Source organism: Canis lupus, chromosome 32, assembly GCF_011100685.1.
Source record: "Canis lupus familiaris isolate Mischka breed German Shepherd chromosome 32, alternate assembly UU_Cfam_GSD_1.0, whole genome shotgun sequence".
Taxonomy (NCBI): Eukaryota; Metazoa; Chordata; class Mammalia; order Carnivora; family Canidae; genus Canis; species Canis lupus.
In genome coordinates this window covers 38,880,355-38,906,760 of record NC_049253.1, presented here as the reverse complement: position 1 = coordinate 38,906,760, position 26,406 = coordinate 38,880,355, and the positions used below count along the sequence as shown (strand labels likewise).

Here is a 26,406-nt window from a genome sequence, read left to right as displayed (position 1 = left end):
CGTGGGATTCGGTCCCGGCTCTCCAGGATCGCGCCCTGGGCCAAAGGCAGGCACTAAACCACTGCGCCACCCAGGGATCCCAAAGCCCCCTTATTTTTTTTAAGCCCCCTTATTTCTGAAGATGAATTCTAAAGAAGGCAATTGAAAAATCATAAGGCAAGTGAAGGTGAGACCTAGATCTTCTTGTGGCTTTACACCAGAGGCAATGACTGGCCAACCAATCTCTCCCAAAGCTGTTTTATATGGCCCACAGAATGGTGGTGCTAATTCCAATATTTAAAAACTGAAAAATTTCACATAAAAGCCCAGATGCCATTTCTGAGAATGTGGGAGCTTAGGTAATAATGGGCCCACTTTCTGCAAGGCCCTCTGGACAGGGCATGAGTTCTGCAGGTACCCCAATTTACCTTGTTTGCTTCATGCATTTTCCTTCTTGGCTTCTATAGGAATCTGAGTCATGACACTTCCCTTACTCCAAGCTACAGTTTTGAGACACCTTGTCTAACTGTTCAAACAATTTCTTATCTGGGTTATACATACCAACCATATTTGGCTTTCATTTCCTAGTAGTTGAAGATAATTAGCCAGATTCTCAAAGTAGATGAGCTACTCCCAGGCATTAATTCTGACCATTTAAAGAGCATTTTCTCTGTAGGCGCACCATCACTTACCATGTGGAATGCTTAGTATTCATATAGTTTCAAAAACTACTCTTTTTTTAGTGGGCTATTATGAGAATTCTGAGTTGAAGTAAAGAAAACATTTAGTAGTTGTGAAGTCAGAGATTTCATTTAGGACAACCTTCTCCTCTAAAGGATGTCTCATGGGCTGAATTTTGTACCCTCCTAAATTCATGTGTTGAAGCCCAGAACCCCAGTAGCTCAAAATGTGACTGTATTTGGAGACAGAGCCTTTCAAAAGGTGGATAAGTTAAAATGAGGCCCTTGGGGTGGGCCCTAATCCAATCTGACTCATGTCTTTATAAAGAGAAGAAATTTGAACACACAAAGAAGCACTAGAGATGCACGCAGAAGAAAGACCATATGAGGACACAGTGAAAAAACAGGCATCTGCAAGCCAAGGAGAGAGAATTCAGGAGAAACCAACCCTGTTGACATCTTGATCTTGAACACTTAAACTCCAGAACTTTAAGAGAATTAATTTCTGTTATTTTAGCCACCTAGATTTTGGTATTTTGTTATGTTATACAGCTTCCTAAGTATCTTTGGAGGAAACTCTGTGTAGCCTTATGGCATGTGGGCAGTAAGTTGTTAATGGATAATTGTTGAGTTTATGCAGCTAGAATCCCTACTTGGCTGATAGCTGGTTCTGAACTTTAGCTGTACATGAGCATCATCTGGAGAGCTTTTAAAAATAACAGTGCCTGGAATCATTCCCCAGAATTCTGACTCACTCGGTTTGGGGTTGGTCTTGGGCCCTCTGGTTTTGTTTGTTTGTTTTGTTTTTTTTAAAGATTTATTTATTTATTTATTTATTTATTTATTTATTTATTTATTCATGATAGACAGACAGAGAGAGAGGCAGAGACACAGGAGGAGGGAGAAGCAGGCTCCATGCCAGGAGCCCGACCCGGGACTTGATCCCGGGACTCCAGGATTGTGCCCCGGGGCCAAAGGCAGGCACCAAACCGCTGAGCCACCCAGGGATCCCCGGCCCTCTGGTTTTGAAAGCTTCCTAGATGGTTCAGAGGTACAGGCCACAGTAAGAACCACTGATGTAGAGGGAAGGGTATCCCTCCCTGCAGAGAGGCCAAGGCTTCCATACTTCTTACCCGGATTCCACAGCTGCCAATGTCATCCAGAAATAGATGGGATAGGTTTGTTGCCTGTATAACAGGACCTCTGAGGGCCTTGAGTAAAAATGACCTCTGTCCTGGGATTTTTCTGATTTCCTATCTCCCTGCCCTTAATAGCCTCTGTTTAATTTCTTGTCCCATCCTCCATACCAGTTGAGGGTGGGGCACTGGGAGGGTATTCCAGGAAGCCCTGGCATTCTCTCAGCACCATGGGCCTAGAGCTTGGAGACCGACAGAAGAAATAGCCATTGGGAAGAGAGCGAGTACTAGTAAGGCCCAGACCATAGAGCTTTCTTTCCCCAGCAGTGGTGAGACCCAGTGCCTTGCTGGAGAGCTGGACTATTCTGTGGATTGGGCTGCTTTTTGCCACATCTCTTACAATTAAAATGGCATTTTCTGATTTTGATGGCTATGTAAGCCTGCTGATTTTATTAACTTAATTCTTGGTAGTTCTCATCAGTCTCTCATAAGCCTTGTAGAATGAAAATATTGCCCTGTTCTGGTATTTTCCCCAAACTACCTGCTCTGCTCTTGTGTGTAGAACATGGCATTTTTAAGAGACAGATACAAGTTAACTGAGTTAGAACAATCCTTGCCCCTTCCTTCAAAACCTCTCCCTGATGCTTGCTAGCATATGTCTAATCTTTGCTCTATGACGTCTGGTATGACATCCTGATCCCATGTCATAACTTCATTCCCTGTTAAGTGCTGCCGTGGTGATTTCAACTGTATCAGTGCAGACCTTCCTGACCTGACATACTACAGAAATTCCCACTGAATACTTTATCACAAAACCAAACAGAACTGGGTCACTTCTGGGACCCTACAGATTATCAGGAAAAGCAAGAATTTTATAAGGGACTTACTTTTGTGCTCAAGTATTGGTTGATTTAAGGTGGTATCACCAAAATCCTAAAAAAAAAAAAAAGAAAAAAAAAAGAGCAGATTGCTGCATTGTAGGTTTAGAGCTTAACAAAAGTCCAGTAATACCCAGTGTCTCTTAAAGCTAGAGGAAGTTCTGGCCTCACTCAGATGGATATTTGTAATTATGATCTTGAACTGGTTATGGGATCACCAATTATTCAAGTGATATTGTATTACAGCTTGCCTGAGTTAAAGTATGATGAAGATCTTTCCATTCTTTTATCTTTTAATTTCTTGAAAGGAAATGCTAAGCAAGCAGGGACCTGAAGAGATATCTGTACACCCATGTTTGTAGCAATATTATTTACAATACTCAGGTAAATGTCCACTGACAGGTGAATGGATAAGCAAAATGTGTCACATGCCCATAACAGAATATTGTCCAGCCTCAAAAAGAAAGGAAATCTTGTTACGTGTTATGACGTGGATAAACCATGACATGCTAAGTGAAGCAAGCCAGTCACAAAAACAAATATAGTATGATTCCACTTACATAATGTACCTGGAGTGGTCAAATTCATAGACACAGAAAGTAGAATGGTAGTTGGCAGGGGCCAGGGGTGCAGGGGGATGAGGCTTATGGTTTAATAAGTATAGTTTCAGGTTAGAAAGATGAAAGTGTAGTTTCAGTTTGGGGGGGATCGCTTCTCGGCCTTTTGGCTAAGATCAAGTGTGGTTTCAGTTTGGGAGACAGATGGTGGAATGGCAGCACAACAGCATGAACATACTTCATGCCAACAAACTGTTCACGTAAACACGATCAAGGTGGTACATTTTATGTTGTATTTTACCACAATTTTTGAAAAGGAAATGCTGAGCAAGGAGATATTATTATAATTATTATGCAAACCAAAGTTGAGTATTTGAGGAGTTTTATGAATTTCTTCCTTGGTCAGATTTCTATAGAGATGAGCCTAAGTTACAGAAAAGTAAATCTTAAATATGAAACAAGCTGCTCAAAAAATGGTCCCTTGTTAGACATTTTGGGGAAACTCACTTTCCAGGTCCATGTGCCCACCTGCCTGCTAGGGATAGCCACTCCTGTCTCGGAGGCCCTTGCCCCAAGCCAAGGTCATCTTTGCCATGGAAGCTGCTCTGTATCTGCTCTTCCCCATTTCATCGAGTTCTATTGTCATCCAGTTGCCCAAGCCCAAAATCTGGGCATCTTACTGGATCCTTCCATTTCTCCTGCCAACCCCAATTCCTAATTCAAATGAACAAGGCCTCTGTCCACTCAAAGACTTGAGTATCAACGTTCATAGCACTAATCATACTAGACAAGATGTGCAGACAGTCCACATGTCCATCAACTGGGAAATGGATAAACAAAACATAGCATATTTGTAACGGAGTACTATTTAACAGTAAAAAGGCATGGACTATTGAAAGTAGCTGCCACATGGATGAATCTCAGAAACATGCTAAGTGAAAGAAGCCAGACACAGAAGATAACATATTGTATGTTTCTACTTATTTGAAATCTTTAGCAAAAGCAGATCTCTAGAAACAAGCAGATCAGTAGTTGCCACAAGTTGGGAATGGCCGCAGGGGAACTTCTGGAGCTGATGGAAATGTCCTAAAACTGGATTATGGTGATGGTCGCCCGAACTCTATACATTTCTTAAACACCGTTGATTTATATACTTTTTTTAAAGTTAGCATTTTATTTGGAAAAAAACCCTAGATATTGAATCATAGCTTTATCATGGAAAGGATGCAAAGGAGCGTGACTTTAAATTAACAAAGACTTTTTTAGGGGTGTCTGGGTGGCTCAGTCAATTGAGTGCCGGGCTCTTGATTTTAGCTCAGGTCATGATCTCAGGGTCGTGGGATCAATCCCCATGCTGGGCATGGAGCCTACTTAGGGATTCTCTCCTTTTCCCTCTGCCCCTCTGCTTACTCATGCTTGTGCATGCGCTCTCTCTCTTTCTCTCAAATAAATAAATAAATAAATACATAAAATATTTTAAATACATACATACATACATACATACATAATAAAAGGATCACTTTGCTTGCATTATCACTGTTGGGAAAGGAGCAAGGCCAAAGCCCAGTTAGGACACATCCATGGGAGGACTGGCTGGATGGAGGTGATGTATTCTTTTACTTCGGAATATAAGCTCCAGGAAGGGAGGACTTTTTTCTGGGTTTATTTAACTCTATTTCAAGTACCAAGTGTGTGGCATGAGTGAGGGGAGGGGCAGAGTCGGAGAGAAAGAGAATCTCACACAGACTCCCTGTGAGCATGAGGCCGGATAGGGATCCCAGGACCCTGAGATCATGACCGGAGCCAAAATCAAGAGTTGGATTCTAAACTGACTGATCCACCCAGGTGCTCCAAAGCGATTATTTTTAAAACACAAACCTGATTCTCTCCCTTTGCTTAACAGCTTCTAACACTTTCCCAATGCCTTTTAGATAAGCCTCAAACTCCTAACCAGGACCTGACCAGACCTACATGTCCAGGCCTCAGGCTGTGTCCACTCCCTTAGCCACTTCTTCCTCTGTACTGGGTTCTTCCCCTTCCTGGCGACTTGCTGGACTCTCTGTTCATGCTCTTTGCCCAGGTAACTCCCATTCACTCTCTAGACCTCAGTTTAGAATCTTTTCATATTTTGTCAGTTCTGGTTTAGGATGCCTTGTTATAGTCCTCCAGCCTACCAGACAGATTCCATTACACAGAACTCATGGCACAGTAGTTGTTCAATGAAACGTGTGCTAGATGAATAAATACTCAGAAAAAAGCATCTGTAGAGAGACAGGCTTAACTGGTATCGGCAGTTATTTATGTGATGCCATGCCTCCTTCTTTAAGGGAGAGTGTTTCTCAGAGTTCTGATCTAGGAAACAGGAGCTTAATGTACCGTTAAGGATACACTGAGAAATCAAGATGACTTATCCCTCTTTGAAAAAAATAAACAATAGGAAGACCCTGGTCTAATTGCATACATGGGACTAACATTAATGAAGTGATATTCATACAAAGCTCTGAGCTCATTTGCCTAAAATAAACTGAGGTAATATATTTTTCAGAGAAATAAAACAGAAAAGAACCCTATCCCTACTGTTGGTATTTAGGATGATTGCGTTACCAGTCATTTGTCTTTAATATTTTGCTCAGATTCTTCTTACTGTAACTTATTCTGTTACCTCAAGTTAGGGAAAAAAAAAAAAGAAGAAAGAAAGAAAAGAAAGAAAGAAGGAAAGAAAGAAAGAAAAAAAGAAAGAAAGAAAGAAAGAAAGAAAGAAAGAAAGAAAGAAAGAAAGAAAGAAAAAAAAGAGAGAGAGAGAGAGAGAAAATATCCTGTTTGCCTCCCTCCTCAGCTTGCATGGATGGGAGCAGTAAGCTCAAACTGTGTGGGAAGTTTCTTGCTTTAAAATTTACTCCCTCAAGAAAAGCTACTTTTATTTCATCGTTTTTCTGTTTTTGTTTTTTTTTTTTTTCTTAAGGATACATGGGTTTTAATTTGGTGAGAAAATATCCTTGCCATTAAGATGATTCTGGTTCACTACCTCTTATATGAAAAAAAAAAAAAAAAAAAAAACACAAAAAACCCTCCTCTCCAAATTTACAGAACTAAAGGAAGCATAAATTAAAACATTTGTTGCTTGTTACTTTGATCAACAAACACTTATCCCCAAAAGAAAAAATACTAAACTAGGACAGATTAAAAAGCAGTTCCTTCCCTTAAGTAAATCAGTCAATATAAACAGCTTAGTCTCCCAACTGGATAAGAAACAAACAAACAAACAAACAAACAAACAAAAGGGATGGCAGAAAAAAAAGAAAAAAGGATGGGGGATGGGAAGAGAATTTAGACTGAGCTTGGGTTGGGGTTCTTATGTCCCTTGTTTGGCCTATTGGCATGACTGTCCCCTCAACTGTTAGGTTGCTGGCTCTTTCTCAGATTTGTAATCTGTAATCCAGTAGTAAGAACTAAATTAGTCTGTTATGTGGACTTCAAAAATGTCTTTTGCCATTACCCATTATACACATGTAACTTTTAAAAATCACCTATTGGCTGACGGTTCAGAATGAGACATTTCTCCAGAAAAAGCTTTTCTACTTCTGCAGACTCATATCTTCCTCTTTTTTTTCCTCTTTTGTCACATCAAGAGAAAGGATATTTATGTGTATTTGTGAGACAGCTTGCTAAAAGGAAAAAAAAAAAAAAAAAAAAAAAAGGCAGGAATGGGGATGAAATAGTAGCCAAAGGAGCAGGAATGTATTTTCCTCTTCAGAAAGCATTTGGTTATTTTCTTCTTATTCTTACTTATCCTTTAATTTTTTTTAAGTTTTTTTTTTAAGATTTTATTTTATTATTTATTCATGAGAGACACAGAGAGAGAGAGAGAGAGAGAGAGAGAGGCAGAGACACAGGCAGAGGGAGAAGCAGGCTCCACGCAGGGAGCCCGATGTGGGACTCGATCCCAGGACTCCAGGGTCATGTCCTGAGCTGAAGGCAGACACTAAACTGCTGAGCCACCCAGGGATCCCCTTTTTTTAAGTTTTATTTAAAAATGTCTAATTGTGTAAAAACACACTTAACAAAATTCACCATCTTTGCCATTTTAAGGCATACGGTTCAATAGTGTTAAGTATATTTCCATTGCTGTGCAGCAGAGCTCTTGAACTTTCCATCTCACGGAACTGAAACTGTGATACTTGTTGAACAGTAGCTCCCCATTTCCCCCTTTTCTGGTGTTTTTAAACTAAGCAGATGGAGTCTTCTGATTCTATATAATGTTCTCATGACCTCACCTGTGAAGTAGTAAAAAATTTAAATGTTTATGCAAAGTAAAAGATGCATTTTTTCCATGAACAGTGATCACTGTTTACATTTCTCTAAGAAACTTACTTTTCCCTTCTCCTACACATTCTAAGATAGGTGAAGGAGGAAACAAATCCCGTCCTTGAACCTTTAGCAGACTGGTCCCTCTGGCTGACCCCTAACCTAGTGATCAAGGGTGAGTTGCCCTGAAAGCATTTTTTCCCTCTGCCTCACCCAAGATACTTAGAGTACTGCAGGGTTTCGTTTCATACTTTTGCCTGAAACACATCCTTTCAATGAAGAGTGGGATCTCAGGCCAGATTTAGAGAAAAATAGCCAAATTCTTAAATCTGGCAGCTCCAATTCTGAGAGAGGAAGGGCTCTCACTTCATATAGTAATTTGGAATTATCACTGGTATTTCTAGAAATAGGTTTTAAAGTACTGATTTTGTGGATTCTGTAGTTCCAGGGTTTTTTAGAGAGAATGAGGGGAATGGGCAGACGGAGAGAAAGAAAATCTCAAGCAGGCTCCATGCCCAGTGCAGAGCTCGATCTCACGACCCTGAGATTGTGACCTGAACTGAAATCAAGAGTTGGACACTTACCCAACTAAGCACCTAGGTGCCCCATGAACTCCATAGTTCCAAAACTCCAGTGGAGGGACACCTGGCTGGCTTAGTCAGAAGAGCAGGTGACTCTTGATCTTGGGGTTGTGAGTTCAAGCCCTATATTGGATGTAGAAATTACTTAAAAATAAATAAATACGGGTACATGGGTGGCTCAGTGGTTGAGCGTCTGCTTTCAGCTCAGGTCATGATTGCAGGGTCCTGGGATCGAGTCCTGCATCAGGCTCCCCACTGGGAGCCTACCTCTCTTTCTGCCTATGTCTCTGCCTCTCTGTGTGTCTCATGAATAAATAAATAAAATCTTAAAATAAATATGCTTAAAAAGAAAACACCCAGGACCCCTGGGTGGCTCAGCAGTTAGGGTCTGCCTTCAACTCAGGGCATGATCCCAGGGTCTTGGGATCGAGTGCCACATCAGGCTCCCTGTGAGGAGCCTGCTTCTCCCTCTGCTTGTGTCTCTCTGCCTTTCTCTCTCTGTCTCTCATGAATAAATAAAATCAAAAAGAAAGAAAGAAAGAAAGAAGAAAGAAAGAAAGAAAGAAGAAAGAAAGAAAGAAAGAAAGAAAGAAAGAAAGAAAGAAAGAAAGAAAGAAAGAAAAAGAAAACACTCCTAACCCAAGACAAGGGAAAAAAAAAAAACTGCAATGGAATATTTATTGGGGATCTATTCTCTATCATGCACTGCATTAGACACGGTTACAGTACCAGATGAGTAGAAAAGATGTGGTTCCTGCCCCCCAGAATCTCACCATCCAGTTGTCAATCCCCTGGACTGTATTATAGTAGAGAAGGCTGAGGGCTGATGCAAGCTGAGGAACAAAGTCAGGGGACCCCCAAAGTTCCATAGGGGATGTGATAAAGTCAATGAGTGCCTGAGGCATAGCATTCAATAAATAAAAGTTGTTAATGACAAAAGTGGTAGTAGCCCCACCCAGACAGTCATTGGCCCCAGGAGGAGCTGGAGCCAATAAATAATGCTTCAAAGCAGTATGTAACCAGCACCAAAAATTTAGCTCCTATATTTGGGGTGGGAAATGGCTAGAACAGTTGGGGAATAGTCTTGAAAGAAAGGGAGACGAGAACAACCTGGACTCAAAAATGAGATGCTGGCCATGTGTATAAAGGCCTAGGAACATTAATTTGCCCCATACCAACATGTGCCTGTTGTGCCCAAGATTGTGAATCCGTGAAACCACCGAGAAGCCGACACCGATGCCAACACACCAGGGTTTATCTACAAGCTCGAGCTTGGGGCCAAGTACACCCGACACAGCGGAGCAGGGACTTGGACCCCGAAGTGGGTTTCAGCTGGGTTTTTTATAGGCTGGTCTAGGGGATTTTCAGAAGGGGTGGAGGAATTTCTCAAGTTCTGTTTACATTCTGATATGGGGCTTTCAAGGGCGTTGAGCTCTGTTCTCATTCTAATATGGGACTTTCTACCACAGGCGTGGGCTCTGTTGTCTTTCTGATACGGGATTCTCTGCCGAGGGCAATTCTGAGCTCTGTAGTCGTTCTGGTATAGGATTCATTCTGCAGTTTTTCCCATAAAGTTCAGCTCTTATTCACAGGGGCCTAAGATGGCTGTACTTGTGCTAATGCTAACCTTGCGGTGGAACGGCCTTGATTTTTCTTGGCCTCCACAGTGCCGTGTACTGGGGGCATCTAGGATGAGGCTCACTCTCAGTTTAGGAAGGGAGACTTCTGTTTGAATGGCACCAAAAGCTCAATTGGATGTAAAATGTAATAAAGGCTATAGCAGACGATTAAATGATGTATTTTTTTAAAGGTTTTATTTATTTATTCATGAGACACACACACACACACACACACACACAGAGGCAGAGACACAGGCAGAGGGAGAAGCAGGCTCTATGCAGGGAGCCTGATGTGGGACTCGATCCTAGGACCCCAGGATCACGCCCTGGGTGGAAGGCAGGCGCCAAACCGCTGAGCCACCCAGGGATCCCCCTAAATGATGTATTTTTGAACCAGAGAGAGACATTGCTTTTGGTAAAGTATCAGAGAAGTTTCATTGAGAAAGAAACATATTTCTGGTCTTGGGAGGTTGGCTAGAATTTCTTTACTTAGAGATTGGGATTGAGGGAGGAGTCTCAACCCAGATGGAAAAAAAGAAAAGTAAATAAAGTGCCAGGAAGGGAAACCAAGGCACACTTGCAAAAATGGTAATAATTGGATACATTAAAGGTAGTTAGAAAAACTGTCCTTTATAGCTGAGTTAATAAGGATGGACTCAGGCAAAGGTAAGTGCCCTTTGTTTGGGAAAAGGCACAATTTTTAAAGGGGAAAAAAAGTAACTTTCCATTTACTGAGGAAAAAGAAAATCATTCTGGAGAGATATGGGGTTTTGCTTATCCTCCATTAGATTTATAGGGCAAAAGGGTTCTTTCTAAGGAGATTTCTTTTCCTTGGTGCTCTGAATGGCAATAAAGACTCTGCCTGTAGACAATGGAGGCGTTCACTTTCCTTCTCCTGCTAGAAGACAACAGAACCTTGTCCTGTTATTGAAGTGGTTTAACCTGCAATAGTATCTTGGTCATCCAAGGTGGTGATAAGAACAAGGCTTGGGCTTTGGAGTCAGGCAGATCTCTGATTCTTCATTGTGTCCCTTCTACACTGTTGGACCTTGGCAAGTTACTTAAAATCTGAGCTTGGGGCACCTCTATGGCACAGTCTCTTAAGCTAAGCGTCTGAATCCTGGTTTCGGCTCAGGTCAGGGTCCTGAGATCAAGCTCCATATTGGGCTCCACACTCGGCGGGGAGTCTGCTTGAGATTCTCTTTCTCCCTCTGCCCCTGCCCCCACTTGCACTTTCTCTAAATAAATAAATTAATTAATTAATTAATTAATAAAATCTAAAAAAAATCTGAGCTTCATTTCTAGTCTATAACGTGTGACTGGTGGTAATAGCTACTTTGACATATTATTGTCAAAATTAGAACGAAGGTATATGAAGCCCAAGGCATGGTACAGGGCTAATACCTGGCACAAGATGAATGGTGGCCCTTACTATCACTGATAGGCCGTGGCTCAGCTCTTTCTGGTCTACCACCAAGAAACGGCAGCCAACAAACAGCCTGTCAGGGTCTGCCCAGGACCCTGTTATCTTCTTGCCTTTGGCCAGCATAAGTGCACTCTGGACACCTCCCAAAGATGCTGATTACAAGGACTTTAAAAATGAGTTTTCTCTCCCATCTTATCTTCCGGTTCCTAGGCAAGAGAACTAAAGCATGTAAAATAACACTGACATCTGGCTTGGAGTAGAAGAGTTTCCTGAACACCTACTAGGAGACAGTTGGATTTAAAAACATATCAGCTGGAGAGTAAAGAAAAATTTTTTCATTGCTTGAATCTACACGTGAAAGTACAACATAAAACCGTGTAACTTGGCAAATGAAAGAGATCTGAGAAAATGAGCTATTATGGTGGTGCTTGGTGGCTAGACTCCTTTTAAAAAGCACATTGCTTGTGGGTTTTTTTTTTAAGATTTTATTTTTTTATTTATTCATGAGAGACACAGAGCGAGAGAGAGGCAGCGACAGGCAGAGGGAGAAGCAGGCCCCATGCGGGGAGCCCGACGTGGGACTCGATCCCGGGTCTCCAGGATCACGCCCCGGGCTGCAGGTGATGCTAAACCACTGAGCCACCGGGGTTGCCCTGCTTGTAGGTTTTTAAAGAATAAGGGCAGATGAATTGGCTTCTTTAAGTCAATAAAGTAAGACTGACAAAAAAAGTAAACAGGAGAAACATTTAATTTCTCTGTGTTTCTTTTGAGAGCCAGACAAGCTAATACTTTAAGACCAATGAAGCTGCCAACTAGCGAGTGGAAAATTTTATTTTCAAAAATAAGCTTTTAAATGAAGATAAAGGTGATTAAAAAAAAAATCTAAAGCACCAAATAGGATTTAAGCCCTTTTGAAAAATATGTAGACATTAAATACCATATTGTCTAAACCTTAGTAGCAGTAAATCATCAAAGTGAGTCATCCACATTTCAGAAATTCCAACTGGTTTTACCCTAGCAACTTTCCTTGTTTTTGTCTCTTGAAGTTATACTTCTGTAGCACCTTGGGTTGTTCTTAAAGCAGAATGTGGCAGTGTCGATGACATTTAAATGTTTAAAGTATTTATATAGGGGCACCTGGGTGGCTCAGTTGATTAGGCATCTGTCTTCAGCTCAGGTCATGATCTCAGGGTCCTGGGATTGAGCCCCTGCATCCGGCTCTCTGCTCAGGGGGGAGTTTGCTTCTCTCTCTGCCCTTCCCCTCCCCCTGGCTCATGCTCTCTTGCTCTCAAATAAATAAATAAATAAATAAATAAATAAATAAAGTCTTGGGAAAGAATTTACATGCAAGTTTTCATATAACACATTCTTAGGAAGAAACCTATCCAGTAGTATAGGTGTCTCGATGCTATGAATACAATTAAGATGTCCTTTTTGAAAGGCCTAAAATTCTGATACAAGGTAAAGACAAGGAGTGCCAAATCCCTGGGCAATTCTTATAAAACGCAGTTTTGGTTTTGTGGATGCTTTGTTTTGTTATAAGGAAACCATCACTGGCGATTCTGATGACTTCTCTGGGTCAGGGAAGCAGCTCTTTAACAATAAATAAGTCAGAGGTTAGCACGCAGTGGAATAACATATTTTTAGTCATTGAAACAGATTTCTAATAAATCAGTTGTTCAGTTTGTATGCCAGTGTGGAACATTATCACCTGTGTCCACAACCACTTTTGCTAGCTCCTCAGGCATCACTCGTGGTCAGATTGAGGTACTCTCACTTGCCTTACAGCTCTCCACCCACTGCCCTCCAGGCATGCAGGTGTTTTTCCATCCCAGATCTACTCTTGCTCCCTCTTCCCTTTCCTCTCTCAGCTCCTGCCTGGTCTCCACGGCACCCTTTCCTACCAGTCATCATAGGGACTTTCAGGGAAGCAACTGCTATGAAAATACAAGGGGCCAGCCAATGGCAGGAATTGACTGAATTCCATCTCCAAAATGTGGGTTATGCTTCTCCCTCTTTATATCTTCATACTTCCCCCAGATCCTTGTTTATCTTCATCTATATCTTCCAAAACGTATGCATATTTTTCTGGAAAGAGAAAGAGAAAAAACGTAAAGCTTCCTTCGGAGTGTTACTGGCTTATGTCTGGAACAGATTTCAATCCTCAGTTCTTACACTTCTTGGACATCGTCAATTAAAATACCTGCTTTCCTTGGGGCGCCTGGGAGGCTCAGTCAGTTAAGCATCTGCCTTCAGCTCAGGTCGTGCTCCCAGGGTCCTGGGGTTGAGCCCTGCATTGGGCGCTCTGCTCAGCAGGGTCTGCCTCTCCCTCTGCCCTTGCCCTCCCCCTGACTCATGCTCTCTCACACTCACTCGTTCTCTCTCAAATAAATAAACAAATACAATCTTTAGAAAAAATAAAGAGACTCACTTTCCTTGACAAAAAATAGTGTTCGTGCTCTACTCAGGCACAGGTCAGGTTGGGAATGCTGGCCGGCCCAGCCTTGCCTGCCCTGGCCCACGCCGCCACACCGCCTCCCAGTAGTCCTCCCAGGTGACAGGGCATGCCAGGAATGTGCTCGGTTGAACCCAGGCTGTTAACAATCCGTCACTTGTGGGGTTTTACCTCGCAGGATCCTGGGCCACCAGCACTCGTTGTCACCCATATCACATGCCTTTACCCGAGAGTCCGGTGCCCGTCACATACCGAGTGCACTTCCCCTCGCTCCAGAAGGTGGCTGCTGCGGAGGGGAGGTGCCAGCCCTTAGTGGGACACACCAAACCCGGCCAGAGCTTGCTTCAGAGCTGAAGAGGACAAGCCCCTACTCCACCACAGACGACTGTGATCGTTGTGAGCTTTAGTTGTTTGAATTGCAGCCTGACCTGTACCTCTTACAAGTAAATTTACAGAGAAGATTTTTTCTTCCTGAAAGTTTGCTTGGTGATAAGCGTTTAAATGAATACCGGGAGGTGAAGACCTCTCCGTGATTATCCAACGTAATCATCATTCTCCCCATATCGATTTAATCCTGATTTCAAGTGCAGCCCTACGAATAAAGCTAAAATGCAATAAGCACTTACTTTACGTTAGGCTCCACTCTACGTGCTTCGTGTGAGGTATTGTAGCTGAACCTGCAGCAATCCTATGGCTCGGGGTCAGTTTTGAAGCTCTCATTTTGGAGGTAAAGAATTTGCTTCATGGGCAGGTAATGACCAGCCCAAGGCCACACAGTAGGGCCTGTGGCCAGGGTTCCAATTCAAGTATTCTTCTTCCAGAGTCTGCACTCCTTTTTTTTTTAAAGATTTTATTTATTTATTCATGAGAGACATAGAGAGAGGCAGAGCACAGGCAGAGGGAGAAGCAGGCTCCCCTGTGAGGAGCCTGAGGTGGGACTTGATCCTAGGACCCCGGGATCACACCCTGAGGCACAGGCAGATGCTCACACACTGAGCCACCCAGGCATCCCAATCTTTTTTTTTTTTTCTTTTTTTAAGCTCTCACATGCTAGGCACACCGTGCTGCAGACTTTACATGTGGTGGGGTTAAATGTTGAGCCACCGACACAATTATGCAAGAATGTAAGTGCTTTTCTAGACACTGACTAATTTCTGTTTTGAGACCTCATTCAGCAGAGACAGACCTTAGTATCAGCTAATTCCGAGTCTCCTTCAGCTCCTGGGGTCACAGCTGAGTTGTGAGTGCCTTAGGCAGAGTCAGGGCTTTGTGTGTATCCTATGGAGGCCCAGTGAAGTGGCACCTTTGGCCATCATGTCCCATCCCCGTCTCCCCATGCTGGTATCTGATGTATCTGGTTACCATGCAAGCTGGGATGGTGGTATCTGCAGCCTCCTCAGATCTGTCCAGCGTCTTTGCTGTCTTGGCTTTACCAGAAACATTCTGCTTCCCCTGGCCCACCCCGGGTTGGGAGGATTGGTGGGAAGTGTGGAGTTCTCTCCTGCCTAGGTACACCACGTAGATATTTCGTTGACTCCTCCTCCTTACCGAGTTCCCAACAACTCTAGTACTAAGCCCTCTCTCCAGATTCTTGCTTGGGGTTGGGGGGGGGGGGGCACACACTTTCTGCTCTCAAATCCCTAAGCTTATCTGAAGCTTCCATCTTGCCCCACGTAGGACTCAGCGTAGCTCTCATTTCTAACTCCCCTTCACTTCTCTCTGACTTGCCTTGCCCTTCTTTGGTGAGTTCTAGAAAGTTGTAATGTCTGTCATGGAGGAAAAATTGGTTCTGACTGAGTATTCTCTCAAATCTTAAGACTTTTGTCTGGATTCCTTTGCTACATGAGTTCTACTGAGTCATCCTTTCTTTGGTCAATGAATGGCACTGACTGGGAGGAAAGACAGGACTGTGGGGAGATTCAATGGAAGGAATAAGAATAGTTGATATCTCACCCCCCCACCCCGCACATGCTCAATAATTATCTCATGTTACTTCACAAAAACCTATGGGAGGTGTAATTATGCTTACTTAGAGGAAGGACAAAGGTCTTAGTAAGATCGATTAATCTTGCACGCAACTAGCAAGCTTTTGATCACCACACTCAACTATTCTTATCACGTGGTACTGAAATAGTTTCTTTAGATGTCTGAATTTCTGATGAAAAAAAAAATTTCTGATGAGCACCTGATGAGTCAAGGGTAGGACTTCATCCAACTCGATATCCCCAAAGCCTAGCCCTTAGCAGGTACTCAACAGGCAGTATTTGAATTGAAGTAGGTCCAGGAGAGAGAAAGGAAAAGAAGGGGGAGAAAAGGTCAATTGGGAAAATCTTATCTTAAGCTATTCCCAAACTTCCTGAACAAGTTTGTTGATCAAAATCTGAGCAGAAGTACTGTTATGACCTAAATCATGTCCAGAACAGGACTCCTCTTACTTACATGATACTCTCCAGTTATTGAAGGCATAGAAATTATTTCCTCATGTCCAGAAGAGAAATGGGTGTACTGTCATTGGTGACACTACAATAACATGTGAGGATCAATGCATATGCGAGCCCTGTGACCAGAACTAGTGATAGCTCTTAATCAGTCAATGCAATCTTAATTGACATTTCTTTACCTTCAAAACATTGTCATTCAAGATGTTGGTGGTGTATAAATCTGACAACTTCTTGGATTTCACTCCTTTCTATTAGATTTTTGTCTGAAGACTCTTATTCTCCCACAACACATAAATCCCTCCGATACCAAATACCATATTTATTAGATTATGCATCTAGGTGACAGGTAAAGGCTTTAGGCTGTGATATGCCCAAAGTTACAATCAAGGGCAGATTTGCTGAATAGTTTTCCTGTTGCTTCATAACTGTTTATCTACAGTGTGCCTTATTGTTAAAATTTTTATTATTCGATGTTACTGGGACACCTGGCTGGCTCAGTCAGCAGAGCGTGCAACCGTGGATCTCCGGGTCATGAGTTCCAGCCCCACACTGGGGATAGAGTTTACTTTATTTTTTATTTATTTATTTTTTATAGAGTTTACTTTAAAAAAAAAAAAGGTATTATTTTCTATGATAACAAATACTATAAACAGTAAAACAAAAACAATAAAGTTAACATTTCCCCATGCCACCTCTTTCAGGTAACTTCCATTAACAGCCTATTGCATGTTCTTCCTTATGTACTTAATATACGTGTTCGAGCACATCTTCATGTTTATAGGAGTCTGACGTTCCTTTTTCTGTTCTCCCTCCTGCCCTCCCCCTTGTCTTTTACCCTGGAGCTCCATCTCTCCTTCTTCCCCTCTTCCCTTCTCCAACTCTTCTTTCTTTATTCCCCCTCTCTATTTTTCATCTTCCACCTTTCTCTCTCTTGTTCCCTATTAGTCTTGCGATACCCAGACTCTCAGAAAGTTGAGTTTTCACCCTCAAGGTGTGACAGCTCAGTCCAAGCTTTGGGGATGGACTTTATTCCTCGGGTTGCCTTGCTGTCCTACACAGTGTCAACATGAGAAAGTGAGAGGAAAGCATGGGAAGACATAAAATACTCAGTTTATCAACATTAGTTTATTTGGCTGAAACATTTCAGAACTCAGGGTGCTTTTGTAATTATTGAAATCTTTATTGTCAACATTTAATTCAAAGAGTAAATTGTATTGTACTTATTATTTTTTTAAATGCCCAAATTCTATAGAGGTGTTTAAAAGCAAAAGGTAAACTTATGTTTATCCCCTGAGATTTCTCTCCCTGCAGTCCTATTGCCCAGAATAGTTTAGTTTTTCTTTTCAGATGTTTTCCTAGACTTTTGTAAAACATACTACATATTGTATATAATGTATATGTAGCTTTGTCACTTAACTATATGGACATCTCTGGTACTATGTATAGGTCTACCTCTTTCCTTATAAATGCTGCATTATATGCTTTAGTATTAATCTAACCATTTCCAATATGACCACTTCAGTTGCTTCCAATTTCCAGGATCCAATTCTAACCTTTCAATCAAGACTTTCCCAAGAGAATGCTTGTCCGTCCTTGTCTTCTTAGTGACTCGAGGCTGCTGACATGTGAGACTGGTCCTTAATCAGTGACTCCCACAACATTGAAAATGTCCTTCATCTCCTACATGTCCATGAAGCAATCCCTTCGAGTCTCATCTGCTGGTTTTGTTGTTCTGTTCTTCCTTTTGGCTTCCACTTAGACCTATGCAGGTTTGATGCAGGATCCCAGATCTGACCCCCTGAACCTCGCATGCTGCAACCATGCTCATAGCCATACAACTGTAGTAGATGCTAGGTCACTTTACAGGTAATAGGCAGGAAACATAAAGGCCTTTACTTGAGACCATGGTCCTAGGGCCCCAAAGAACAGAAAACACAGCAGTGGCCTTGTGAATATGAGTCAGCTGCCTCAGCTGAGAGAGGGTGAGGAAGCTGTGAGCTCCCCAAGAGCATCTCCCTTCTTGGGGGCTCACTGGGCCACTGACAGCAAAGGGCTGTGATGGAGGGAAGACTTACGGGGCTGAGAAGACAAGGAACTGAGAGGCTGAAAGATCTTACAGGATTTTTCCCTTCCATGTTACAATCACTGCTTCACGAAATAAATTACTTCTCAGGGTTAGAGTGGTCTTAAATGCACTTCCTTACTTTAAGTTTCTATTTTAATATGTTATTCACTAAGACAGTTGTTTACTTGTTTTTCACATTTTGCTGTGGATGGTTCAAAAAAAATTTTGCTGTGGATGGTTCAAAAAAATTTATTAAAGTGAATATTACATTAGAAATTATGTGATGTCCATGTTAAATCTAACTACCTATTTGAGAAGGAAGCACCCCAAACATTCTCCTAATATTTTCTTTCTGAAGCAAGAACCCATGTTTCTTTTTTTTTTTTTCAAATTTTCCAAGTCCATTTTATTTTATTTGTTTCAAATTTTTATTTAAATTCTAGTTAGTTAACAACTAGGGTAGTATTGGAGTAGAATTTAGTAATTCATCACTTACATACAACACCCAGTGCTCTTCACAAGTGCCCTCCTTAATGCCCATCATTCATCTAGTCCATTCCCCACCCTCCTCCCCTCTAGGATCCCTCAGTTTGTTCTCTATAGCTAAGACTCTGGTTTGCTCACAAGAACCCATGCTACAAGTATACTCTTTCCTATTTGTGAGGTTTTTGTATTGACCATTAAACAGTCCCTAGAACTTTTTCAGTATTCAAAAGATATGGACCTCGTTTTTCTAAGGCGTCGTAGCCCAAAAAAGAGAATAGATGAACCAGGGAATTTATTGCATGGCAGTGGAAAGAGAGAGATGATTTTATTATTATTAATTATTATTAATAATTATTTAATTATTCAAATAGTTACAAATTTCACATTATAATTTCACTTATTTGGAATTATAAAAAGAATGCCAAGCTGAGTAATGGTTGACTATTTCTAAGTGAAATTTAATATATTTTTTAAAGTAGGCCCCACGACCAGTGTGGAGCCCAACTCACGAGCCTGAGATCAAGGCCTGAGCTGAGATCATGAGTCAGATGCATAACCAACTGAGCCACCCAGGTGCCCCTATGTGAAATTTAATTTAGTAGTTTAAGTACAAAATATATTTCTTGGGGATCCCTGGGTGGCTCAGGGGTTTAGCGCCTGCCTTTGGCCCAGGGCGCGATCCTGGAGTCCCGGGATCGAGTCCTGCGTCGGGCTCCCTGCATGGAGCCTGCTTCATCCTCTGCCTGTGTCTCTGCCTCTCTCTCTCTTTCTCTCTATCATGAATAAATAAATAAATCTTTAAAAAAATAAGTACAGTGCTCGCTTCGGCAGCACATACACTAAAAAAATAAGTACAAAGTATATTTCAAAACTATACTACTCTAATATAGACAAGAAGCTAAATTTGTGAAAAAAAATATTCAGAACTCCAGTCATGTACATAATTTCTATACGTTTCTTTAAAATTATAATTAATTAAATGTGTTAGACTAATTGAAATTAAATAATTCAAAGAATAATTACTGAATTTCTTAAACTTTTTGTTTGAAAAAGATATTCATTCTCACAGGTTTCTCCTTACTAATAAGACCTGACAATTGTAGTGGAGAAACCAACTTCTAAATGTGTATACAGTATGAATCAAAGCATTTGGAATTATACTTTTTTTTATACTAGATGCTCAAATAGCAGAGCTAATCTGATGTGATTTTAAATATCTTTAGGTTAGTCTGTTTATCTCAAACTGAATTTGGGCTTAGAGGTGGAAATATTTAAGAGAAACAAGAGGAAATGATTTGGCCTGTGAAAGCACCAAGTGCCTAGACGAGCCACCATGGATGTACATCCTATCACCACCCCATTTCTGACTCATGACCCTTTGCCATCACCACCTTGGTGGATCTTGTACATGCACAGTCTCTGGTCTTTTCCTCCTACTATTCACTCCAGCCAGCATAGCGAAGTCTTGCAGGTGGGGATAGGAGAGCCAACACATTCTTCTTTCAAAGTATATATTTTATAGGATGTGAATTATATCTCATTAAGGTGTTTTAAAAAGAACTATGACTTTAAACAAAAGAAAAACCATGCAAATAGTAGGCTCCCAAGTGGCCATGCATGCTCTTATCTTTAAGAGCTGGTTATACACTTTTATTTCCCAATTTGGTACCTCCTTATAAAAGTTCTCAGCATTTTTTAAAAGCTTTCTTTCTTGGGACCCCTGGGTGGCTCAGCAGTTGAACATCTGCCTTTGGCTCAGGGCTTGATCCAGGGTCTAGGGATTAAGTCCCACATCAAGCTCCTTGCGAAGAGCCTGCTTCTCCCTCTGTCTGTGTCTCTGCCTCTCTATGTCTCTCCTGAATAAATAAATAAAATATTTTTAAAAATTAAAAAAAGTAAACAAAAATAAAAGCTTTCTTTCTTGATCAATATGTCTATTTTAATCTTTAAAAAAATGCTTTGGATTCCAGTGTGAAAGCACCACTTCTGAACACAGTCTTTTATTTTTATGTATTCATTTTTTTTTAGTAGGCTCCACGTGAGGAGCTTGAACTCAGGACCCTGAAACCAAGACCTGAGCTGAGATCAAGAGTCGGATGCTTAACCAACTGAGCCACCCAGGGTCCCTCTGAGTACAGTTTTAATAGGAACTGAAAGGCAGCATGACTTTACAGAGACCATCTTTAATTAAATGGTCTTTAATTTAATTTTCTTGGGAGTTCCATACATACACTTGATACATGTAACTGTTCCAAGGTCATTTATCAGTTGTGCTTTGTGAAAGACTGGATAGACCATTTTGCAGGAGCACTGAGGTGCCAGGTGAGGGAACTTGCATAATTATGTCAGCATAATTTTCATTTCCAGGCTCAGCTTTGATCCCACGAGACAGGTGGTTTTCCTTTCATCTACAAATATCTGACAATGCCTCAAAGTTACCAATACAAATAAAAAGTATTTTTCCAGAATCTGTGGTACGATGGGAGCCCTGGGATCTCTCTTCATAGTGATGGATTTCACTGGTATAACATAGGCTGTGTGGGAGGTAAGATTTGGATCCAAAGTATGTTTCTAATCACCAATTTGAAGTGACATTTCATACAGGAGTAGAGGGATCTGTTCCACCCTTGTGAGATTTCACCTGGTCCTGAGCACTCAGGAAACAAGGTAAAGAAGCAGCAGGACTGGTCTTACTCTTCTCCCCACAGAGCTCCTGGCTGTGTCTTCCAGCTAAAACTTGTTTCCACCGCGTAGTGGCTGCCACAGTATGCTGTCCATACCGAAGGGCTGACCGCTTATTCAAAGCTTTCGCCCCAAACTAGATTTCCACAAGACACGAAACGCAGGGCAGGCAACAGTAGCCTCCCTGCTTCCAACGCATAGCAAAGGCTTGCGTGGGTACTCCGTTGATCGTGTGACAGGCGTATAGTGTTTGGGCATGTTTATAATATCAGTTGAAGACAAAAATCCAGCTTTAAGGGCGATAATACCTTTTTGGAGGTGGGAAGGAAGCCTCTCCATAAAGACTTCAGTAAAAATGTTTATTCCAGTGGTTGCTGTGGTGGCTAATGCTTCTGTTATAACAAGAGTCCAGCCACATAATGACAAATAGTATCGACTCTCCTGGAGCTGAGGCTTCTAGTTCCTACCTAATTAGACATTCTCCTCTCCCCTCCCCTCCCCTCCCCTCCCCTCCCCTCCCCTCCCCTCCTCTCCTCTCCTCCCCTTCCCTCCCTTCCCCTCCCCTCTCCCCTCCCCTCCTCTCTCTTCTCCTCTCCTCTCCTCTCCTCTCCTCTCCTCTCCTCTCCTCTCCTCTCCTCTCCTCTCCTCTCCTCTCCTCTCCTCTCCTCTCCTCTCTCTTCTCCTCTCCTCTCCTCTCCTCTCCTCTCCTCTCCTCTCCTCTCCCCTCCCCTCCTCTCTCTTCTCTTCTCTCCTCTCCTCTTCTCTTCTCCTCCTCTCCTCTCCTCCCCTCCCCTCTCCTCTTCTCTCCCCCCCCCCATATATATATTTGCCTTAAATATAGAACCTGAACATTTAACAACAGGGATTCTGCTTGAATGAGAAGAAATAAAATCAACTTCAGACCTTTGTGTCATTTTAATCTCCGGCAATGACATGTGAAAGCGATTAAGAAAGGTACTCTAAGAAAAAAAAAAAAAAAATCTCACCTCCATTGAAAGAGGCTGGAAGAGCCTTTGAAGAAATATGAAACTGGAAGCACCATACCTTTCCTTAAGAATATTAACTGGGCAGCTAGATCACAAATGCAAAACAAACGCCGATGTGTACCTTGGCTAAGACCCAAACGTTGGCAAAGCTGAATCTAAGCTCCGGAGAGAGATTAATAGCCAGAGCCACTAAAATAATCACCTGCCTCTGCTCTGGAGGTGATGCTCATGGGAACCAAGAAGGGCTGGGAGGGAGGCTGCGACAGCAGTGGCCGCCCAGCAACAACCTGCATCTCTCCGGTTGGCCTATCCTGAAAAGAGGACGTACAGAGAAAAAGGATGTTTTTTTTCTCCTTGTAATGTGAGCTGTTTTTTTTTTTTCTTTCTTTTTTCTTTTTTCCCCCCAAGCTGTGAACTTTTTACCTTGCTTCCTTCATGCTTCATTTGATCAATCACTAAGTGCACGGGCCCTGAAAAGCGAGCGCGGGCTTCTTGGAGTCGGTATTTCGCTCCTGGATTCCTTTTCAGTCCAAAATGGGGCGGGTGCGGGGGAAGCCACCTTCCCCGGCGCGAGCGGAGGCAGGAGAGGCGCGGAGCGAGGGGGCCGGTCCCCGGAGCGCCGCGGGGACCCAGAGGGCCCGACTCTCCCTTCCCGGGATCCGTTTTCAGGCCTCGGGGCGCCTCCCCTGCCAGTGACACGCCCGCGCGCGTCCGGCCGGTGCCCGTGGGGGTCACCTGGGGCGTGCGCCCCGCGAGCGCGGACCTCGGGGGGGCCCCGCGGCGGGAGGCGGGCTCCGGGGCCGGCGGCGGGAGATCCCCTTTGTGGAGCGCGGCGGGCCCCGGCGATGCCCCGGGGATGCCCGGCGCCGCGTCCTGGGAGCTGGCGGCGGCCTGCAGCGCTGCGGGTGAGTCGCGGGGGCCGGGCGGGGGCGGCAGGTGCGGCCGGGGCGGCAGGTGCGCGCTCCCCTCCCCGCTCGGGCGCTCCCGGGCCGCGGCGCGCGTTCGGTCTGTGCTGAGCCTCATGGAGGCGGGAACTGCCCCTGCAAGGGGAAGAGCGCCGGGGATCATGGACAGCGGAGACTTTTCGGGAGAAATGATCTGTGCAATTGTCTGATTTCGATGGATCGCTTGCGCGAGGGCCGCGAACGGAGTTTAGGGCGACTCGCCTTCCGCGCTTTTGCTGGATTGGCTTCTGTAGGGAAGGTCCCAAAGGTGCTTTCAGGGGCACGCCCACTCTGCCCCCTGCCCTTGTTCCAAATCTTTCCTTTTTTTATTATTTATTTATGATACACACAGAGATAGATAGAGAGAGAGAGAGAGAGAGAGAGAGAGACACAGGCAGAGGGAGAAGCAGGCTCCATGCAGGGAGCCCGACGTGGGACTCGATCCCGGGTCTCCAGGATTAAGACCTGGAGGCGCCAAACCGCTGCGCCACCCAGGGATCCCCCTTGTTCCAAATCTTTTTTTTTTTTTTAATTTCTTTTTACGTTTTTATTTATTCATGATAGTCACAGAGAGAGAGAGAGGCAGAGACACAGGCAGAGGGAGAAGCAGGTTCCATGCACCGGGAGCCCGACGTGGGACTCGACCCCGGGTCTCCAGGACCGCCCCCTGGGCCAAAGGCAGGCGCCAAACCGCTGCGCCACCCAGGGATCCCCCTTGTTCCAAATCTTTTTTTAACTTTTTTTTTTTTTTTACTTTTATTTTTTTATTTATTTATGATAGTCACACAGAGAGAGAGAGAGAGAGAGAGAGAGAGAGGCAGAGACACAGGCGGCAGAGGGAGGAGCAGGCTCCATGCACCGGGAGCCCGATGTGGGATTCGATCCGAGGTCTCCAGGATCACGCCCTGGCCAAAGGCAGGCGCCAAACCGCTGCGCCACCCAGGGATCCCGCCTTGTTCCAAATCTTAAGGCAGTTTTTTCTTTTAAAAAAAAAGGTGTGTTCTCCGGTCTCGTAGCAGAAACTAGACAATGAAAACGAGAGTACACCTGACATTTGCTCTCCTCTCAATTGCCAAGAGACATAAAAGAGCTTTGCCGAAGGCTGTGGGAGGGCTTAGGAAATTTCAATACGGGGAGCATCCGGGGGTAGGTGGGGTGGGGGTGGGGTATGTCTCTTTCTCTGATGTATTTTGGCATTACTTTTTTTTTTTTTTTTTTTTTTAATCGTAGTATTGTGGTGAACCTCTCTGTGCGGGAGCCTTTGGATTGGGAGTAAATGAGCACCGCATGCATGTGATCTCCATGGAGAGATTGCTGCGAGCTCTCAGGCTGCCACAGGCCGTCTTAGCACAGAGGCTTATAAAGATCGTTCTGTGTGCTGCCTGGTTCTGATTATTTAATATTTAAAGGCTGATTGTTACTCCCAATTAAAAGCATGTTAAAGGTATAGCTAAATCCCACCCACAAATAATTTCACCAGAATTTGGTTTACATTTTAATTAATTTTGATGGCTATGTTTGTCTTACAGTTGTGTGTTTTTTTTTTTTTTTCTGATTATGGAAGTATTGCATGATCATCTGCAGAAAAGGTGAACTATACAGAACTGAGAAAAAGTAAATGGTTATTCCTAACGATATTTACACTTTAGTAAAGGCCTAGTTTTTCAGAGAAACCTGGTCATTTGAAAACTTGGCGGCTATGGACATTTTTTTAAAATTGCCAATGAATTGCGTTTAGGAACTGAAACTAGGAAATGCCAAGGAAATAAACTTGTACTTTAAGAAAAGGTTATAACCAACAAAGCTTCTTCACGTGGTTCATGGAACAGAATTTATTGTGGCAATTTCTCTTGAATCAACTTCCCACATCTGCTCCTGACAAATGGCTTTTGTTTGGACAGCCTGTTTTGTAAATACATCTCTTTACCATTAAGGCAAAGTGCCCAAATACATCCCTTACCAGTGCTTGCAGCTGGCTAGGCTCATTGAGTTAATATTTTTTTTATTGGTTTCTACATCAGAACTTCTTCACTGTATGCTTGATAAAACCCTGGAGAAGGTTACCAAGGGATGTTGTAGAGAATCTACTTCCCTGGAGGTTTTAAGAATAGGATAAACAGCCATCTGCTTTCAGTGCGGTACTGTCTGGTTAAAAGAAGACTGGGTCACCTCTTCAAACCCCAGATTGAGGAACTCTAAATATATTTCAATCTTTGACAACCTAGGATCAAAGGGTATAAAGATTCCCCTCAAAGCACCTGAGTCCAGCGAAACCCTGTTTTGGTTTATGTAACACAAAGATTCTCCTTTGGTAAGAAAGATTATATAATTATCCCTAGGACTTGCCAATTCTTTTCTATTTATAGATAGAAAATCAACAATGATTTAATTATTTTCTAAGACATTCTAGGTTGAATGTAGCAGAAGTTTTGTGATTTCAAATGAATTGCTTCAAAGTGAATGAATGAATTGATTCACAGGAATTAAAACTTCTGCCTCAGGTGGGGAGAGGGTAGCTGTGTCATAGACCTCTGAACTAAGGATGGTGTCCCTGAGGGCTCTCTCCAGTCTGGATCCCACTTTCTTTTCAATATCCTCTTTTGTGTGACAAATCTGAGTACATTTTTACAGTAATGTTACATTTTACTTTTTTCCTCAAAATGTATTTTGAGTAGTGCTTATGCCCAATCTGAGTATTCCTATAGCTTCTGTTGGAGGCTGCTCCCCGGGGCCAGCAGTGCTGCACTCTTGCTGGTTTCTTTCAGAAAGTCCAGATTTCGCAGGTTGCTGCTTCCTCTGCCCTCCTGTTTGACAGACGGATCCTGTAATTCTAACCACCATGTAACCTCAATTGCAGTGACACCTTCCTCCCTTTCTGAAATGTCACTTGATCAGGAGCAGCCACCATGCTCTCTCCCTGAAGGATCACTGGGAGGGGTTCACTTTCTAGGAAAGGTCATATGGAAAAGAAAATGGGGAAGTCAAGAGTCTCCTGGCTGGGCGGTTTTCCACTTTGCTTGAATGAGCAGTGCCTCTCCCTCACACCCTTCATCTTGTCATACTTCTCCATGCATGCCAAGCATGTTTTCTTATGCTATAGTAACGCCCAAAGAAGGAACAGGAGCATAACAATGGTCTTTCATTTGTTCAGCAAACGTTTACTATGTGGGAGGCAGCCCAGGGAAT

At 42.9% G+C, this 26,406-nt stretch overlaps 1 protein-coding gene across 2 annotated transcripts in view; it reads left to right on the top strand.

Moving 5' to 3' along the window:
* Positions 1-26,406, top strand: part of SHROOM3 (shroom family member 3) — a 120,401-nt gene that overhangs the window by 20,573 nt on the left and 73,422 nt on the right. Inside the window, exon 1 of one of the 2 annotated variants that reach the window (XM_038582384.1) lies at positions 22,375-22,637. The exons of the other annotated variant lie outside the window; for it this stretch is intronic. Within the exon in view, the coding sequence (XP_038438312.1) occupies positions 22,390-22,637 (248 nt within the window). The 5' untranslated portion in view covers positions 22,375-22,389. Of the gene's footprint in view, positions 1-22,374; positions 22,638-26,406 lie in introns of those variants that run through there. 2 annotated transcript variants of the gene reach the window in all.